Source organism: Panthera pardus, unplaced genomic scaffold (genome assembly GCF_024362965.1).
Source record: "Panthera pardus isolate Hobbes unplaced genomic scaffold, ASM2436296v1 HiC_scaffold_13, whole genome shotgun sequence".
In the NCBI taxonomy this organism is placed as follows: domain Eukaryota; kingdom Metazoa; phylum Chordata; class Mammalia; order Carnivora; family Felidae; genus Panthera; species Panthera pardus.
Window position 1 is genome coordinate 183,381,014 of NW_026526688.1, and position 21,590 is coordinate 183,402,603.

Below are 21,590 nucleotides of genomic sequence, written 5' to 3' on the forward strand. Positions count from 1 at the left end.
TTCCAGTCTTTTTCGCAACAACATATAACTCCTATTGAAATTAATTGTAGCACTTGTACCTACAGCAAAGCAGCCATGTTCCAATAATCAAGAACCATACACTGAATTTTCAAGAAGTACCTCATTCAAAGTGGGACATCAACATGTAAAGTGTTTATGATATACCAAGCTGAACTACACCTATCCCAAGACCCAAGTGTAAAATGTTCAAATGCCCGTAAGAAACATTTCTGGAATAGAAAAAGCAACCTGGTCTACCCAACCTAGAAAACAGTTGTATTAACTAATTATTTCCAGCTAACTGTTTTTTTCTACTAAAATCTGTACTCTGTGTACCTAAATAAATTACCTTTCCCCACTCACAAATGAAAAAAAGTTACGATCTTCATATACCTCAATATTTCTTTTTATATGCAAGATAAGCCAAGACTACACTATATGGTAACTAACTTAAATTTTAAAAAAACTATATACTTCATACTGTGTGATATATCATTGGTAAAGGGACGTAGTTTAGAATTAAATTGTTTTAAAATTCTTTCATGTTATGGGGCACCTGGGTGGCTCAGTCGGTTAAGCATCTGACTTTGGCTCAGGCCATGATATCATGGATCGTGAGTTCAAACCCTGCATCGGGCTCTGCGCTGACAGCTCAGAGCCTGGAGCCTGCTTCAGATTCTGGGTCTCCCTCTGTATCTGCCCTTCCCCTGCTTATGCTGTCTCTCTCTCTCTCTCTCTCTCTCTCTCTCCAAAAAATTAATAAAACATAAAAAAAATTTAAATTCTTTCACGTTAATGATAGTTATTTCCAAATTTAATAAAACTTAATTTAGGACTGAAACTTGAGAGTACTTACTTATAATCTTAAGTTATTTAATGAACAAAGACATTTAATTAAAAACAGGGAACAAGAGGTGGCAACCCCAAAATCATTAATATAAAACCAAAATAAAGTTAGATTTTTATTCATTCAGAAGTATTTAATAAGAACCTACTAAGTGTTTACAGTAATAAAAATAGTAAACAAATAGGCTAAAATTCTGTCGTTGTGCAGCTCACATTTAGTTATATGCAGAGATGAAGGTTGACAGGTAAGAACGAAGCATGGAAACTTGGGCATCACTCTTGACTCTTGTCTCTTCCTGTCCCTGAAATCCCTCTAAATCCTTCTCATCCTTTTTCATCCCACTGACACTGTTGTAGACAACAGACATCTCCTGCCTATATTCAGCCAACAGGTTCTTAAGCAGTCTCCCCTGCTTCCACACTATTTTCAGCCTATTAGCCAATTTGCCTGGCTGTATAGCCACAAGCAATGTCTTCCTTATTCACCAATGATTCTATTTCCAGTGTCTAGCATAACGCCTGGCACATACTGGAAAACCAGTACATTGCTTAGTGAATATAAAACGCAGACACGATCATGTCACCACTCTGCTTGAAATTCTAAAATGACACCCAAATGCTCTTAGGATCCTGCCTAAAAAGGCTTGAAGAAGCAGCACATCCCCACCCACGTATCTAGAATCGTCCTTTACCATGTCCCTCGCCCTGTACCACCCAGCCATAAACTCCATATAAACACACATAAACTCCAGTGTGCCACACTTTCCCAATTCTGAATCTCTGAGCCCGTTGCTCCCTTCTAAAGCACCTTTCTTCTCTACTCCTTCCCCTGACTTACTCTACCTTAGCTTTTGATTTCAATCTGAATATTGCTTCCTTCGGTAAGCCATCATGACATCCCCGCCCTGAGTTAAGTGCCTACTCCATTTGTCTGGCCCATCGCAGCACCTCTTGGACTATGTACTATCCATACTATACTATACTATAATTGTGCTCTAATTGCCTTCTTAAACCGTGTGTGCCTCAGAGATGTGAGCTCCAGGAAAGCAAAGGCTATCCAGCTTGTTCACTATCCTCAATTCCTAGCTCAGTGCATAACACATAGCAAGTACATTTAAAGCAACATTCAAAAGAAGGCAAAGAAGAACGGTGATTAGGACATTTTGGAAGTGCTCTGGTCTACTGCCTGAGGACTCTTCCAACAAATGCCATGAATATCTATAAAGACTTACTCTATCTTGTGGTCTAGTGTGAGAAACCCATTATCTAAAATCTTCCCATTTTTGGTCCACTACTGCTCAACATTCATACCTCTCCAAGGTATGGTGGACATTTGCATATATCTACTATAACAGTAGACTGTGGGATGTTTTTATAATATATATTTATATAGAAAGACTTTAAAAAGGATTATTTACTTCTTTAATTTATATTCCTTAAAAGAGAATGATAGGTCACCTAATTCTTAATAAACTGTTCTACACAAAGTACAATGAAAACTAAGGGGGAAAAAGGTACATGTTCCATGTAAAGACTGTCTTAGTTAAATCTTTTTAGTAAGTTTAGGATTAATAACTACACTGAGTTTCTTCAACAAATATTTATCACGTGTTAGCATTGGCAGGTGGCGTAATAACTACCTGTTGACTCAAAATCATTTATTTGATGCTCTAGAAGGCACTAAAAGAAATATAAAATTCAATTATTGTCTTATAGCATTTTTAATCCAGGTGAGAGATAAAATATAAACATATGTGAGATGCAGTAAAACACATGTGCTTTGGAATCAGACAGCTGGAGGTTACGACCTAGTACTACCATTTACTAGCCATACGATCTTCAGTAAATTATTTAAGTAGTTTAAGCCTCTGTTTTCTCTTCTGTAAAATGGTTACAATAATAAATTCCACAATCATAGGGTTGTTGTGAAGATTACATTACACAAGGCAATGAATTTAAAGTGCTTAGCACAGTGCTTGCATAAAATACTCCTTCGATCAATGTGAACTATTAAATATTAACACAACAATAATTAAATAAATTAGTCAATCTTAAGTGGGAAGAATTAACTTCGGCTAGAATTACAAGCTTCAGGTAAATAACAGAATACAGAAAATTTTCTGTCTCTTTTAAACAGGAATCGGACAAAAATCTCGGGCGTGTTTACCAAAATAGGTAAAAGGAAAGTGAACAATTTTCAGGTATCATCTGTATAGCTCATGTGTCTACACCTCTATTAGGTAAGAGGGCATCTTTTTTTCTACTCTGATTATTTAACCTAGTAAATTCTTCTACTTTATTTTTTGTTTTCTTTACTTGTCCATCTAATGGTTTCTGTCAATGAAAAATGCAGCACAGTATACCAAGTCCTCTTTATTCTTCTGACTTATGTTAGCAAAAACACTTCCCCACTCTGGATGTGTCTTCCCTGTGAGAAGAGCTCCCTTACTATAATATTCTTAGATTCTCCCCAGGGCTTTTTCTCGCTTGCCACAGAAGAGGTTTAGCGCCTTATCCGACTTTTAAATTTTGGAATAATAAATGGAATGTGCTCACTGATGCTTTTTAACTGGAAGGTTAAGTCTAGTTAATTCTGGAGTTCAGTTAAAGGACCCATTTTGCTCTTGCACTAAGCTACAACCTTTTATCTGGTCTTTATCAGTAATAAAAGTATGATTTTGATATCCTATTTGGCTTGTTTCTCAATTTCTTCAGAACCCAGGCGAGCAAAAAAGGTAGTACTACTTACTCCTTCAAAAATCTCAACAGATTATACAAAAATACTTAATGTCTATTGTTAGGATACTGAAATAAGACAGTGAATGAAACTCTGTCCCTGCCATCAAGTAAACAGGCACTCACTGGTCAGACAACCATCTTAAGGAATGCATTACACTACAAAAATTGCAATCATCAGTCAAATCTCCTCAGATAAAAATTCACTGTTTGGAATTACACACAACCGGATGCTTTCATTCCACCAGTACTGGACACACAGACCCACACAGTTATACGCTTTCTATGTCACCGTCAAATACATAAATCATCATGTTCACATTTAAGCAACCTGTGGCATCTCTAAACTTACTGTAAATTTAAAACCTTATTTGTCATGATAAACATCTATTCCTTGGAGGAATGATATCAGGGGTATCATTACGGTCAACTTCAACTGACAGATAGCACTTATACATGATGTTATTTAAGAATTCGTAAGCCAACTGGGAAAATGGCGACAAGCAGAGAAGCAAATACCGATTTTTAAAATGTGTGTCTAAGCACAGATCCACAGGCCTTCGTCTGAGTCCCTTTAGAAACAGTTCTGATAAACTGGATTATCTTATTTCCTAGTTAACAGCAGATTAGAAAGGGCAAGTTGGAAACAAAAGTGTTAGAAACTAGAAAATGCTAGAGACACAGGCACATTGAACAGCAGCTTTAAAAAAAAAGAGAGCAGACATAAGAACTCCATTAGGCTATAAACTCCATGAGGGTAGGAATTGATTTCTTGTTCTATACTATATTCCCAGTGCCTAGCATAGTGCTAGCCCATGGTAGGTAATTAAATAACAGATGAATAATGCAGTATTGAATAAACTACAAAAGCTAACACTCTAGATCTATATTCTTTGTAGTAAGAAATAGTTTTACACACCACAACAGATTCTGAAGACAAATCCAGATTAAAAAAACACTGATTTTCTTAAGAATGACACCAATTTTGAAAAAAAAAAAAAAAAGTTAACTATATTTAGAATGGTTGCTTTATAAAGAGAGAAGGGTAATATCCAAAATGGCACCAATAAAAAGAATGTTGATAAGCTTCAGTTATCTGAAATATTAACTTATTTCCCTAACTATATTGGATAAAGGAGTTATTAATATAAAAATTTTGGTGGTAAAAACCCCCATATGGTCATTACCCATTCTCAGGCAAGACTGTAATTTTTAAATATATCAACTTATGTGAAATGTTACCTAAATACTAATGAGAAATAATAATATAATGAGTGTACATAGCAATATTATATTCATTACTTACAAAGTAAATACAGCTAAACGTAACAGTATCTCAAAATAGGTAGGAAAAACTCACACACTCAGTTCACTATAAACAGCATTCTGAAGTTTCTTCTCCCAACCTATTTTTTAAAAAAAAGAATAAAACATGTGAACATATTAGTTTTCAAAAGAAGCATACATTGTAATAAAGCATATCTCACTAAAACTCTGACATCATATTCATTTGTGAAAGAACTTTATCAATTGTCAATTGCTGTGTCAGTGTTATGAAGGAATTATTTCTTACACATCCACTGTGTCCATTGGCAAACACTGAGTAGCAAAATTCTCAACATATTGTCTTTTAAGCAGAACTACCGCACCAGCTTCTCCAGATGGGAGGACCACTGCCCCTTCCACGGCTCAGGGGTTCAATGAACGCCAAAGCAGAGCTAAGTGATGCACTGCTGGTGCTATGGGGGATGTGCCAAGGGAAGGGCAAGAAACAGCCAGGCACCTGACAAAGACAGATCGTAAGCAGTCACAACTAACTACTTCGTAAACTCCTGAACAACAGAAACATTATTAGAGGTACCCCCAGACCGGTTAGCCTGGCCTCTAACAACTTGAACTTTTCTGGAAAAGTAAACCACTTAACATCTCAATTTCCATGTGCAAGGGTTAGGATAGGGAACCTCTCTTCTTGCTGTCAAGAAAATTAGGATTTCCTTTTCTTTGAAATGACAGAAAAGAAGAGGGGCGGGGGGAAGTATAGAAGGAAAAGCAGCCATGAACAAAAAGTAAAAGAGGAGGTGCTTAGCGAGGGAGATTCTTCACACATTCAGGATGTGTTTTGATCAGGAAGTAAACAGTATTTAAAACTGGTTACTGCAAAGCAGTGATTCCCACAGTGATCCTGAATTTTTGCAGCATTTTATAGAAATATCTGAAAGTTCTAATTCTCCTCAACTAGAAACCTATCCAGACACTGTTTCACAATTTTGAATGAGTAACTGTTAGGCCGGTGATAAAATATTCCCTCCAAATAAAGTATTTCTTTCTTTTGCCTTAACGAATTAGGAGGAAAAAAGCAACTTACAAACCTGATATTTTAAAGAATTCCTTAATATCTTCTTTTAGTGATTCAAGTTTAATCTCAGGTCTCTGAAGACTGGCCTAATTTAGAAGAAAAAGAAGAAAGGAAAAGACAGAGGTCAAAAGTCAGTCATTTACAAAGGAGTGTCCAAACGTGCACACTATTTTAAAAATTCCTTTTTGAAGTCACAGCACCTCAGAATTATCTAGAACAGCTCATAAGAAAGAAGACTTTTTCACCTACTCTTAAAATACAGGATCTGTGATGGTACACTGCAGTCTACTCCACATATAAAAACTTATAGCTTAGGAATACTTAATATTTTTATCTAGAATTTTCATCTTTATGAATCTTAATATCTATTTTTCTAGCAGGAAGAACACTCAGCTTTTATAAATCCATTCTCTTAATATTGTGTCAAACATATACGGTGGCATTTACAACTAATGACCAAAAACCCAGTTGCATCCCTGATAGATGGATTTTTCCTCGTCAGATTGCTGCTCAATGCAAACCTGCATTTGTTGTGCGTAATTACAGAAAACACATAAAATTACCAGTTCAAAATACGTATTCGTGTCTCCTTCATCTCCACGTGCATGCTTTCTATTCTATTCATTTTTCACACTGTAATATTTACCAAAAGTAATCATTTCCTCAATTTATAATGGCTTCTGTAATTTTCAAAGTGTTGATCTCTCATCATCTAACTTTTTCTATCAAATTTTAAAAGCATAGTGCTTCAGAAGGCATTTCTATTAGGGTTAACTCATGATAAGCATTTCAAACGTTAAGAAATCAAAAATTGATCTTCCACTACTTTGCTCCTTCTCTTCTATTTTTTAATCTTCATCTATGAAATGACCATGTACCAGATCTTCTAAGTCAGAAACTTCAGTTATTCATAATTCTACTCTAACTCTTCAAGGCACCGACCCCTTTCTGGGAACATGAAACATGACATTGGAGACAGTGAGTTATTGTTTGGTTTGGGGTTTTGCTGTTGTTGTTGTTGTTGTTGTTGTTGTTGTTGTTGTTGTTGTTTTTTCATCTCCCTGATTTCCACATAAAAACAGACCAAGCAACTGAACGGGAAAACCAAAACCCCATGGAAAACATTTACAACAAAACTTGGTGATAAGATATCCCCTACAAACTTAAAATACAAACGGTTGGGGACAAACCAATAGCCACAAGACTTGTACGGTATTAGCGCTTGTGCAGGAAAAAAGCAGAAGGAAGTAAGCAGTTGTGGTATGTGATGGATGTGAAAACAGGAGAACCCCAAAATAGCCAACACTATTTTCACTGGAACATACGATGAGCCAATTTTAGAACAGGAGCTAAAACTGGGAGGGGTTTTGCCCAACTGAATACAGCAGATGAAGTCTGAACAGACTGGAGCAGCCGAGCAGCTATGAATTCTTGACGCTGACCAACCAGCACCCCCTTTCTAGACAAGGTCACACTAAGGAGAAAATCCTGATAGAGTAATAAAAATTGAGGATGACAGGGAACCAATGGATTGCCTGGAAAAGTGGTAAATAAAGGAAAAGGCATGTATCTTGCCTTTCCTATAGAAACTGCACCACAGGGTAGTTACGTAATAGATAAGGGGAAATGTTCCTTGATAAAAAGTATTCTAGCTGATAACTAAAACAGATGTGATATCATCAGAATATCACCATTCTGCAACCTCTAACATATTACTAACTCTAGGCACTGAGCAGAAATAGCTGTTAGCTTTACAAAAGACAACCAGATATTATGTGCTTCTTAACGAAAGAACACTCTAATGCCAGCAGTGATGACCACAGGGGAGACACTCAGTCTGATCAAGCCAGTGGTCCAGCTGTCAATTTATAAGTCATGTAAAGGACAGACAAACATGCTAAGTTGCACCATGAGGGTGCAATCAGAGAAATCCAGGATATGAGAAATTCTAAAGGTCAAATGGCTCTGTTCTTTAGTTAATAAAGTGTAAGGAAAACCAAAGGAAGGAGAAAAAAAAACAGTAGATTAAAAAAAAACATAACAAAAAAAATTTTTAATTGGCAAGACTGAGTTAGGGTGTCTTAGTGTGAGGGATATACCCTTGGTTAATAAAACTATCAAGAAATGCAGGAAAGTGATTACCATAAAAATCAGGTTGTTGGGGAGGGAGGAGTTTGTGATGAGTGGGGCAAAAGGAAGGGATTCTGGTGTGGCAAAGTTTCATTGTTACAAGGTTGTTCATCTTATAGTTCATTACATTATAGGTTTGTTTTATAAAGTTTCTATCTGTGTTTCGAGCGTCAAAAAAGAAAAAGAAAACTACATCTCCCAATTTATTCTCTCTCCATTCTAAAGTACCACACGTAAGCCTAAGTCCTTACCATTTCTCATCTGGGTCAAGGTAACAGCTTCTGAACTGGACATCTTGCCACTTTATTTACATTCCAATTACTCCCTAGGGAGCATTCTCATACTCCCTTAGCCTACTTTTTCTTCTTTCTTAGCATTCACTACCTCCTAATATACCATATGATTCATGTATTTACTGTGTTTATTGGCATGCTGTCTATCATCATTCGCCAGAAGTGGTGAGCTCCCTAAGGCAGAGGTCTTTGTCTTTTTGTTCACTGCTGTATCCCAAGTGCTTAGAATAGTTACTTTCACACAGCAGGTGCTCAATAAATGTTTGCTGAATACATGAACCAATTTCTCCCTTTACTAAATCCATCCTCCAGCGTCTTCTTCCCCAAACAAGGCTTTCCTGACTGCAAATCTCCACAGCATACACAGGAAGTCTAAACTGTTCAAAAGGGCACACTTGCCCTTCACGATGTAGACCAACTTACCTCTCCAAATTTATCAGCTGCCCCTCCACCAAGCTAACAACATCCTGTCTTTTCTTACACCTCTTCCTTCAAAACACCCTACTCCTTAGTCACAGTGAACTACATTCACTGATCCCCCAACTGCCATATATTTTAAGGGTTCCAGGCCCCCCCCCACCCCTTGCCTACAAAGATAGTACACTCCGTTTCTCTGTGATGGCATTTATCAGATTACACTGTAATTTTCAGCTCACCTATTTTTCTTTTTGACTCTTAAATTCAAAGGCAAGGATTATGAATTCATTTTTGCATATCAAGTATTAACTCTAGTAATTGTTGCGTGACAAAATTATATTGATCCAACCATGTACTAGCCTTTTTAACCAATTTTCACCCAAATAAACAAGGAACTTCATAAAACCTATGTTTTAACTAAAAAGACTGGTTTCCATTCTATTATTCCTAGGATTTTAAAAGCTGCAAAACCTGGCTCATCACTCAAAAGTACTAGAGCAAAAGGAAATAGATTTTCTTTTACTAAGCCTATATTTGGAAATGACTCAGAAGTCACATAATTTAAAGAATTTCAAGAGAAAAAACTGGTCATTCCTTCTAAACATCTTCAAATATTTTAAGGTTGCTAGACTTCCTAGATATATATATATATTTTTTTTAATCAAAGGCAAACCAAATTCCTAATCATCAACAGAATTATAAAAATCTTGAGAAATTTGAAAAACAAAAGCAGGGTCACTGATAGGAGGGCAACATGGTAAGACAGTTCTCAAACATGTTTTAGTATAGCAGCATAATCCTTTTTTCAAATGAAATCTGAACCCAATGAAAAACCGTACTATATAAAATACATGGAAAGTGATATAAGTAGACAACGCAAAGGAGTGTTTTCTCATTGTCGAAGGTATAGTTATAGTAAAAATGTATATCTTTATTATGCTATAGCCTCAATAATCCAGTTTGTTTTTGCACTTTGCTTTGGTTGCTCAATATAAGGAAAAAGTCTTGATTCACAGAGATAAGTGCTTTCACTTTTAATAGCCTTCCTGGCCATGTCAGCACACTCACAAATTAAACTGCTGCAGGAAATCAAAAGAATAATGGGAACTTTCTTTTTTGAAAACAAATCCCGAAATCATTTACTATAAATACAAAAATCAGACCAGCTTCTGATGCTTATAACTGCTAAACCTACACATATCATGATGTTGTTCCCACACAATTTGTCACTGGCTGGCTTGTCCCACATCGCAGCAGTCCACCATGAAGGGAGCTTTGTTGAGCAGGTGCACCTACACTCTTCCTCCCCCTATCCTCGCCCAAATATTCTGAAAGACTCGTGCAGAGTTATATCCTTCCTCATCAGCGACACATTTCTAAGTGTCCTTAACATATGAAGATGATGAAAGCAACAGGGTTTTATCCTGGGACCTATTTAGAGACAAGTTAATTTGGAAGCACGACAGTGGATTATGAAGTATTTAATATAAAAATGCATCTGAAAGAGTGTTGCTTCTTAATATATTTTTAAATTAAGAATTTTTAAATGAATAGGACATTTCCTGAGTCCTTGGATATATCCGAGCACAGTTTTGAAACTACTTGGGACTAAATAAGGATAGGATTTGGCATCAGAAGACCTTGAATTATCTCTCAGCCTTATTTATTATCTTGGTCAAGTCATTTAACCTCTCTGTATTCTCTATTCTCAGTGTTCTTTATCTAATAGGGAAAGTAATATCTGAACTAGGTTATTGTGAGACTCACATAAAAAAATTTTCAAAGTTATTTTTAGGCTGTTGAAGTCCAGTGTAGATTAAAGTTGTGTTATAAAATATAAGAGATGTCCAGATGGCAGTGGACTAAATGTAAAAGACTTCCAGGGAAGGAGTGCCTGGAGGTACAGGTTTTTAAATCTACAACAAAATTTAAGCCTTTCTTTAAACAAAATGCCTTTAGCTCACTATGAGAGCTGGCAAAATATGATCAAAAATGTAATCTAATGAGAGTGTACATTGCCCTGCATATATCCTTCACCCATTTATTTATGTTGACATTTCTGACATCCTCTATCATTCTGCACTGTAAAAACACATGACTGTCTCTGCCCCCTCTACCCCTCACACACACACACACACACACACAAATCCAGTTTCTTTCCACGTCCACCATAACAGTCTTAAGCCAAAGCATTAGCCACTGGCCATCCTAAATTTCTAAACCTGGTGAGTAAAGAAAATTGGAGAAATAAGTGGCTAATGTCGTGGGTGAGTCAAAGAAACTGGGAAGTAACGTGAGACTAGATACTCCATGAAGAACAACCAGGGCACAGCAAGGTCTACAAAGAGGGTTCCAGTGATCTTTTAATTCCCTCTAAAGAGGCCCCAGCCTATCCATTTCTCACTATGCCACCATGCTAATCTTGGACTTCATCTTTCTGTGTCTGAAGAATCACAGAATTTCAGGGTTAAAAGAAACTACAGAGTTTTTATAGGTCAACTAACCATTTAATAGCTGACTGTCCTCTCAAAGGGGTTTTGTAGCTTAAAACTCTAACTCAGAAACTCTAAACTAGCTTTCTAGCTTAGAAACTCACTACATCCCTACTTAGCCAATTCCATCTTTGAATTATTCCATTAGAAAATTCTTTATTATGAGCTAAAATTGACTACTCTTACCATCTGCCACCATCACAAACACACAAACACACACATAATGTCACAGAAAATAAGCCTAATCCCTTTTCTGTAAGAGACCCTCAAATATTCGAAGAAAACTACTGAGTCTTCCCTAAAAGCTTCTTTTATCAAGGTCACATATATTTACAGATGTTCCAAGTTCTCTTTATATGACAGATTCTTCTCACCACCCTGTCCATTCTTCTCTGGGCAAAGTCTAGTGCAACCAGTCCGCTACTGTAATAACTTCCTAACTGACCTCTCTACTTTGCTCTTTCCACTAGACCCTTGATTCTCAAACTTTTAACCCTCAGGACCCTCAGTCTCTTAAAAATTGAGGATCTGAGAGTACTTTATGTGGATGATATCAACTGATATTTATAGCATAAGAAATTAAAACAGAAAAAAACACATTTGTTTATTATTATGGAATTTCCTCAGAAAATTGGAAACTGAATTACTACATGATGCAGCCATTTCAATTCTGGGTATATACTCAAAAGGGACTTGAACATATATTTGCACACGCATGTTCATAGCAGCATTATTCACAATAACTAAAATGTGGAAGCAACCCAAGTGTCCACAGACAAATGGATAAGCAAAATATGATATGTACACACAATGAAATACTACTCAACCCTTAAAAAGGAAGAAAGTTCTAACACATCCTCAACATGGATGAACCTTGAGGACATTATGCTAAGTGAAGGTAAGCCAGTCACAAAAAGAGAAATACTATATGATTTTCCATATATGAAGTGCTTACAACAAATTCAAAGTCAACAAAGTCAAATTCATAGAAACAGAAAGTAGAATGGTGGTTGCCAGGGGCGATGGGGAAGGTGGGAATGGAGAGTTAGCGTTTAGGGGGTACCAAGTTCTAGTTTGGGATAATGAAAAAGTTCTGGAGATGGATGGTTTAGTGATGGTCACAAAGCAATGTGAATTAATGAATGTCACCAAACTACACACTTAAAAAGGGTTCAAATGGTAAATTTTATGCATATTTTACCACAATAAAAATTATTTATTAATTCATTTAAAAATAACAATATAAACCCATTATATATTAGCCTAAATATTTTTATTTAAAAAAACTGTATTTTCAGAAACAGAAATTCATGAGAAAAAGAGGCACTGTTTTACATTTCTACAAATCTTTGATGTTTGGCTTAACTGAATACAGCTGGATTCTTCAATCTGCTGTGATATTCCATCTGTGGCACTGTTATTTTGATTGATGTGTATGAAAAAAATCAGTGTCACACAGAGATGTAACTGGAAAGAGGAGAGTATTTTAATATCCTTTTCAGATATTGTAGATATTCTCCTTTAATAGTATAAATAGCATACCAAAATTTGGCTAGTATTTACCTAAAAATTAGTTGCAATGTGGAATTTGAACATCAATAAACTTTTTATGTTTTATTACATAAACATGCATCATTTTGCCTTGTACTTTAAACCATTCTTCTACCTATACATGATTTCATAACATTATGCATTGATCGTTTTGAATATATGAAGTGATGCAGTAGATCAAAAACACTTTACCAAAAAACATCAAAAAGTAACATTCTTTAACATCACCATCAATATCATCAGAAAAGTGTTTAAATATTGGGAAGCCATCAATTTCACAGTGGTGGATTCAAGCTTGAATTTTATCATTGGCAAGAGATAATAATTTTCCTTGAAATAACAGGTCAATGTTGCTCACTTTAGAGAAAATATCAGCCCAAGTCCGAATGACAATAGTTTGTCAATTGCTCTTTCAAGTAAAAATGGTGTTTCACTTAAAAAGGAGTAGAAGGAGCTGGGCAATTCAGCTCGTATCTCAACGGCAGGAATACTTTTTTCTGGATAATCATATTTCAATACACAGCAGAAGTGTCTTATGCATACTTTCTATTTCCTCAAATAGAATATTGTAAAAATGTGTATTCAAGGAATGAGATTTAATAAAATTAATAATTGTTTACTGTTTCATCAAGGACATTCAAGTAAAACTGACTTTTTTTTTTTAACCGTGACTATTCAGTGGTGAAGAATACAATGACTACTTTGGTACTACTTTGGAATGAGTTTGGTACCAGTTCCCGGTTTTAAGCTAAGACACTGGCAGTTAAACCCATCACCATTGCTTCTGTGCTGATGCAAATGTTAGCACAATAAACTTTTTAATGGTTGTATTATATAAAATAATTTTGACCTGAAAGGGTCTTAGGGGCCACTGGAGATCCACAGACCATACTTTAAGAACCACTGTGCTAGACTTTAGCTTTCTTGAGGACAGCTGTCTTTCACAATTAGATATTTGCCCTGCCATACAGATGAGTCCTTCCAATAAAATGTATCCCTAGTAATAACTCTTTTTCTGGAAAAGACACCCAATTTAGATTCTTCTGGGTAGTCAAGGGAGGGGCAAAAGTTTCTCTTGAGCCTGAAAGATCTTGACTGTCTTCAGTTCAAAACAGTCCATGTACCAATGCGGCACATTTTGGAGAGACTTGTTCTGAACTCCTTCACTCTCAGGAAGTGTCCTACAACAGAAAACTTCTTGCTGTGCCTACATTAGGAATTCACTCCAATTTTCCATCTTGAGTGCTACCTAAACCTTCTCTGTCCTGAGCTGTGTCCTTTCAGTCCTTTCAGTATATTTATATCCTACTTATTTACAGTCTTCTTTCAATAATTAATTGAACCCTTCCTATGTGCCAGTTGCTGAACATAAAAGAAAAGACACCATTCTCCCTCACTCAAGGAACTCACAAGGTATTGAGGGACATGAAAAGCTGGGGTGCCTAGCTGGTTCAGTCAGTAGAGCATGCGACTCTTGATCTCAGGGTCATGAGTTCGAGCCCCATGTTGGGGATTACTTAGAATTTTTAGAGAGATTCTTAAATTGCTGTAGAGATTACTTAGAATTTTTTTTTAAAAAAAGAAAAAGTGTGATAAATAAATGTTCTTTCCCACATCAATCTGCAAACGTGCTTATCATTAATGTCACTGTTTTAGATTTTATCTAATTTCTTCCATCACCACAGAAGAGAGGTTTGATTAAAACATGTTGAATTGGGTATCCCCAGTCCTTCCTAATACTTTTGGTTCTTTCTGAAACTGTAGACCATCTCTGTTTCTATAATGCAAGTAGTCCCAGTGGACATGCATTGTAGCCAGGAATGAGTTTTAGTTACAAATTGGAAATTTTGGCTCTGTGCAAGCTGACCATGCCTTAACAATCTGTGTTGTATAATTCAAGCCCTGCTCTGGGTTCTCTCACCTGAAGATGTAGCCCTCCTTGGTTTTCTTTTGCTGACGTCCCACAGCTGACTCACTTCTCTGCTACCACTGGGTGTCTTATCCCCCTTATTCCATATCTTCTTAGCTTCCTTTCATAATACACTTAATGACTGAACCAGTCCTCGGTTCACATTTAGTAACCAATCTTTTCCCTCTCACTTCAGCTGGCCTTCCCTAATTCAAAAACCCTACATGATCTTCTCTAATCAATCCGGTGCTGAAATAAAATGCAAAGAGATATACTTACTCAAAGCAAACCCATATGTTAATAGTTATTTTACCCCTCAAGTACATAAATTCTATAAGACATTCCTTATTTTGAAATTCTATACACCATAATTCATGTCTTCACTGTTTTTAGAAGGTAGGGGAGGGACAGCAAAGTATCCCCCAAATTGAGAAGGCACTTTGAGAACAGAAATGAAACCCCACAAAGTTTACACAGAGTTTTACCGGGTAACTTACTGACAGGGTGGATCAGGCAGACGACGATTCAGGTGCTGTATATTTATTCTCCATAAAGTCTAGACCTTAGTGTGACCTTAGGTTTTATAGCGTAACAGGATGTGTAGGACACTGTAGTGAGTTCAAAGAGTCTGCATGCCCCTAATTGACAGCTAAACTTTAGATCTTGTGGCACAACTGTGCATCGGGAAAGAGAAAAATTATGTTATCTTTAATGGATTCATGAGAGGTCAAAGCAACCCTCCCCTCATCCTAGCCTTGGTGGGCATTTCTAAGTTTTATATATTAATCCCCAAGGGGCCAGGAACACGTAACCCCAGGAGAGGTGATCCAGTGAACATGAACAAAATGAAGGGCCAAAGATGGAGTCAGTATTGTCATCACTCCTACAATTGTCTTACTTTCCAGGATTAAAGGACACAACAAACGCCAAGACAGATACGGGTAAGGATGATACTCTTCCCTGGTTCACACACCAAACACCATCAGAGTCCCTAAATTATTAATTTTTATATCAACTGTAGTAGTCTAATCTGAAGCTTAACCATATATATGCCATATCCCACCCTAGAGGGAAAAAAAACAGACAGAAGACAGTAAGCCCTACTCATGGCACAGGCCTATCAATAACAATATATGTTCTATCTATACATGTCTTAAAGAAAATATATTTAATTAAAATCTATTTAAATCCATGAAATATTCATTTCTCTATAATAAATGATAAATGAATGTCAGTTCCTTCTCTCCTTTTTATGATCTCTAAATTCTCTATATATGTATATATTTCTGATAATGATAAATAAAAAACAATATTTGAGATATAATTCCATAAGGTTTTTAGTGAGGGACACTAGCACTGAGATGCTCTGGGGTTCTGAACTTATGACAACATCCTGTCAGTTATATTATTCCTTCCCTCTCCAAAGCCTATCTTCTTTCAGTTTCCTTCCTTTTACAATTCTATTATTCATAATAACAATCTGAGCAACAAGACTTATTAAACACTTAATGGAATGGAAATAACATTTGAGGTTTTACACAACATCCATTTTAAATACAAGTAATGAATGATACAAAATAACAATGTTGATCTTGGTGCTAAATATCAAATTTGAATTAAGCTATCACTCTAGTGTCTAGAGGATGAGCGAGCAAATTCAATTTTAAGATGGAAGTCGACCTGGGGCGCCTGGGTGGTTCAGTCGGTTGAGCATCCGACTTTTGATTTTGGCTCAGGTCATGATCTCAGGGTGGTGAGATCAAGCCCTGCAACAGGCTCCATGCTGAGTGTGGAGTCTGCTTAAGATTCTCTCTCTCTCTCTACCCCTGCCCCTCTCCCCTGCTCGCACTCCCTAGCTCTTAAAACCACCACCAACAACAAAACAAAAAAACAAAAAAAACAAACAGGTGCAGGTTGACTTTATAACAAAATAACTCAGGAAAACTCAGAAATCAAAAAACACAACCTCTTTCCAGAAACACAAAATCCCATGTTACCATGCTAAGATCTTAGATAATTAAACTTTAATCTACAAAAGAATACATTAAAATGCACTTTAATTATAATGTTAAAACAGAAGTGCTAATGGTAGGCTTTCTTTTGCTAAAGAAAGTCTAAAAATCATTTGTATTTGTCTTTGAAATCTTCTGTGCGATTTTAATTTTCTAATTAAGTTGAACCAATACTGTTCTAGCACTTCCACAGTATACTTAGACAAAATGAAGACAGTATGGAAAATGCTGGTGGCAGAAAACTGCCCTCATGGTTAAAATTGTAAAGGCATGTAACAAATAAACAGTCACTTGTTTAAAAGCATGTTATTAAAACTGATTGTCAAGTTGCCTTTTAAGAGTTAGCTTATTTCTATTAAATGTCTGCAGTAGAGAATATACGCTAAGGAAAAGTTATTACATATTTTTTCAAGTCCAAGATTACTTTAATATTAAAACATCTATAATTATATTCTTTTAAAGTGTAAATCTATAACATTACATCTTTTACTTTATGTATCACAAGAACCAGCCAAATGTAAGTTGAGTTCCCATGAACTCATCATCTCCTTACCCTGCTTTATCTTTCTTTCTCTTACCTTGCCCTATTTTTTATTATACCGAAGCAATTTACTGATGTTACATTATCCTTTATTTAAAATTCCAAGACCTGGGGCGCCTGGGTGGCTCAGTGGGTTGAGCGTCTGACTTAGGCTCAGGTCATGATCTCACCATTCCCGAGTTCAAGCCCCATGTCTGGCTCTGTGCTGACAGCTCAGAGCTTGGAGCCTGTTTCGGATTCTATGTCTCCCTCTCTGTCTCTGCCCCTTCCTCACTCGTGCTCTGTCTCTCTCAAAAATAAATAAGCATTAAAAAAATTTAAAAAAAATAAAATAAAATAAAATAAAATTCCAAGACCTGAAACCTTTGAAAAACAAAATCTTTTCATAACTGAATTGATAGCATAATGGGTCCTGACTTGAACTCACTTAGTGGCAAAATCTGATCTGACCTGAATTGACATGAGACTATTTATAGTCCTTATTTATCACACTTAGTATGAAAATTCACACATTTTGCTGCAGAAATATTAATTTACATAATTACAAGGTGCTACAAGACCATGGTAGAGATAGTAAATAACATAGAATATGCATGAATTACCTTTATAAAATTAGAAAAAAATTTGAATTCCAAAACATATCTGACCCCAGGTTTTAGATAAAAGACTGTGGACCTGTATTTATTTATAATACTATCATTTCTCCATGATAGCAGAACTTTATTTTAATCACTGTTGTATCCCCAGGGAGTAGAATTGTGCCCAACATATACTAAATGCTCAATAAATACTTACTGAATAAGCAAATAAAAAATCATATTTAATTAATATAAAGGGAGTTCAAAATAGAAAGAGACAAAAATACTTCCTTGGGACAGTAATCTCCAAATAAGGTTATATCATACACAGGTCTTGAATCTCTTATTTGCAATTCTGAAATACGAACAGCTTTGAAAACAAAGAATTTGTCATCATTGTTTATTTTCTAGAACTTGAAGTTTTCTTATAAATTAAGAAACAACTATTAACTTATTAGAGCTCAAGCTTGAATAAAAAGAAATCCTTAAAGGAAACACATTTTCAAAGAAAAGCAGAGTCTCATGTAAGACTTTGAACTCCTTATAAGTAAAGATGCTTTCAGCAATCTTTTATCGCCCAGTAAAGTATCTGGCACACAGTAGCTACTCCACATATGCTGTTCAAGTTAACATTAAAAAGGAAGAATCTGATAAATATCACAGGACTTCACTCCTATGTGGAATCTGAGAAACAAAAAAGATGAACATAGGGGAAGGGAAGCAATAATAAGACAAAAACAGAGAGGGAGGCAAACTGTAAGAGAATCTTAAGAGAACAAACTGAGGGTTGCTTGGAGGGGTGTTGGGTGGGGGATGGGCTAAGTGGGTGATGGGCACTAAGGAGAGCATTTGTTGGGATGAGCACTGGGTGGTATATGCAAGTGAGGAATCACTAAATTCTACTTCTGAAACCATTATTACACTATCTGCTAACTAACTTGGACTTAAATAAAACTTAAAAAATATTAAAAAGAAAACTCTAGATTTATTCTATTTCCTAAATACATGTTGAGCACCTGGCTCACACAGTCATTTTGCTAGGTGTAGGATAGAGCAGAACAATGCAGACATACTCTCTTCCTGCTTTCATGAAACTTACACTTTAATGAGGAAAGCAGACATTTCAAAAATAAATACGGGGCACCTGGGGGGCTCAGTCAGTTAAGCATCCAACTTCAGCTCAGGTCACAATCTCCTGGTTCATGAGTTTGAGCCCTATAACGGGTTCTCTGCTGTCAGCTCGGAACCTGCTTCAGATCCTCTGTCTCCCTCTCTGCCCCTCCCCCACTCTCTCTCTCTCTCTCAAAAATAAACAAACCAAAAAATAAAATAAAATAAAAAATAAATGCAGGTGTGATAAATATTACAAAAAAGAAACTTCCAGGTACTACAGGCCACTAAACTGGGAGGTTATGTGAGACCTACAAAGTTTGGATGGTCATGGCTGAAAGAGTAGAGTGAAGAACAGTATCACCAAGCTTTGTAGGCATAATCAAGGATTTTGAACATTTTTCGAAGGGCCCTAATAAGCAGTGAGGGTATTAAGCAATCTTACTTGGACTTTCAAGGAATGCTCAGGCTTATGTTTACTGAGAACTTACTATGTGCCAGGCATATTATCTTGTTCAATCCGCACAAATGAGACTTATGTTTCCAAGTTGATGGAGGAGCTGATCAGCAGACCTGCAGAGAACAGCTAGTAAAGCCTGGGAGCAAAATCAACTATCTGAAGGCAGAAGAGAGTTGCTGAGAGAACAAGAACTAAAGTAACAGAAAGGGAAACACCTTGAGAGATGAACTGGTGTCTATAGCCATGTCTTCCCTGGAATCATTCTGAGCACAGACAAGAGGCTGAGAATCAATACAAACCCAGTACAAAGTAGGGCTACCACCAGTGGACAGAGAAATAAGGAGAGCTTTGCCCCAGACTTGGAGATCTTAAGCACATAGCTTTGATTTGTCCTCAAGAAATTTTTTTGAATACTGGGATTCTGCAGAGTAGAAAGCTAAAAACCTAAGCAGGAAACCTCTGAAAAGTTTTTTTAAGTCTGACAAGAAAAAGATTAGACATTGGGACCCAAAGGGAAAAGGACCTCTAGAATACATCATATTCTTAGTTGAAACCCTTGGAGAGTCAGGAAAAAAAAATAGAGGAAGATTGAGCCTAAGAGTCTAAAACTCAGCCTCAATACAGAACATTCCCTAATTGGATTATGGTAACCAGTCACAAGACTATCTCCCCAGTGGAGAAGAGGGTGAATCCTCAATAAAGTTAGATATCATCTAGAAGCTTTACAGTTTTTTGTACACAATGTCTAGCATCAAATAAAAATTTACTAGTCACACCAACAGACAAAATTAAATAAACAAAGCTAAGAGAAAATAACACCATAAACAGATATCTACACGTGATCTAGATATTGGTGTTAACTGACAAGGACTTTAAAATAATTATGAATTATATGTTTTTTGAAAAAGAGGAAAAAATGGACAAAATAGATGAAAAGCAGATAATTTTACCTGAGAATTGGAAAACATAAAAAAGAAACATCTGGAAATTTTGAACTGAAAAATACACCATGTGAATAAGAACGCATTAGATGGATTCACCAGGAGATATGAAAATAGCCTAAACAGGATTAGTGAAGTGGAGGATGAAAAGAAAAGATCCACAGATCTTTTGCATCCACAGATGCACAGAGAAAAAAAAAATAATGGAAAACACAGAAAAAGAGTACTGGATACAAGTGGGATTCAGTGAAAAGTCTAACATGTATAAATCGAAGTCTCAGAAAGAGAGGAGAGAGAAAATGTGGCAGAATAAATATTGGAACAAATAATGGCCAAGAATTTTCCAAAACTGGTGAAAAGATATCAACCCCAGATTTAATAAGCCCCACAAACTCAAACCAGAATAAATTAAATAATAATAATACAAACAACAACAATATAAACAACAATACAATAATTCAAACAACAAATAATAAAACAAACAAATAATAATAACACACCAGAGCACATTTTAACAAAACTACCAAACACCAAAGACATAAACGTTAAAAGCAGTCAGGGTATCCTGGGATGGGGCATACCAGTGGATAACAAAAAAATTAATGTCTGACTTCATAAAACAGACACCAAAATCCCCCCCAAAAAAAGTCTCAACATGGCTGAAAAAAAAATTACTACCAACTTTGAAAGCTATATGCATAAAAAAATCCTTCAATAATGAAGATGAAATAAAGACATCATCAGACAAATATAACTGAAGAATTCATCACCAAGAAACTAAAGATAGTTATAATAAAAGAAAAATAATCTCAGGGTAAATATGGAAATATAGACGGAAATGAGCAAAAAAGGATAAAAATGTGGTTAAATATGAGTAAATATGGACTATTGATGCTACAAAACAATAATAGCAATGTCTTGAGGGATTTAAATTACACACAAAAGGCATGGCAAAAATAACAAAAGGAAAAAGCCATAAATGAGTAAAGTGTTCTAAGTTCTAGAATTACATAAAAGGGAACTAGTAAAAGTAATAATTTATTTGAGATTTATGCATTACATATATAATTGATATGAGATTAATCAAAAATAAATTTTGTAACATCTAGGGTAGCTATTTAAAGAACAGTAAAACAATGTGTAACTAACACATTAACAGAGAGAAAAATAATAAAACATTTGAATAACAGTTGAATAATCAGAAAAATAAAGAAAACA

The 21,590-nt window shown here is 35.8% G+C and overlaps 1 protein-coding gene across 3 annotated transcripts in view; it reads right to left on the bottom strand.

The window, feature by feature from the left end:
* TBC1D19 (TBC1 domain family member 19) overlaps positions 1 to 21,590 on the bottom strand; it is a 144,525-nt gene that overhangs the window by 113,673 nt on the left and 9,262 nt on the right. For 2 of the 3 annotated variants that reach the window (XM_019453541.2, XM_019453542.2), the window contains exons 2-3: positions 5,952 to 6,024; positions 4,943 to 4,988 (exon numbers count right to left, since the gene is read on the bottom strand). The exons of the other annotated variant lie outside the window; for it this stretch is intronic. In XM_019453541.2, the coding sequence (XP_019309086.1) occupies positions 4,943 to 4,988; positions 5,952 to 6,024 (119 nt within the window). The remainder of the gene's footprint in view (positions 1 to 4,942; positions 4,989 to 5,951; positions 6,025 to 21,590) is intronic. 3 annotated transcript variants of the gene reach the window in all.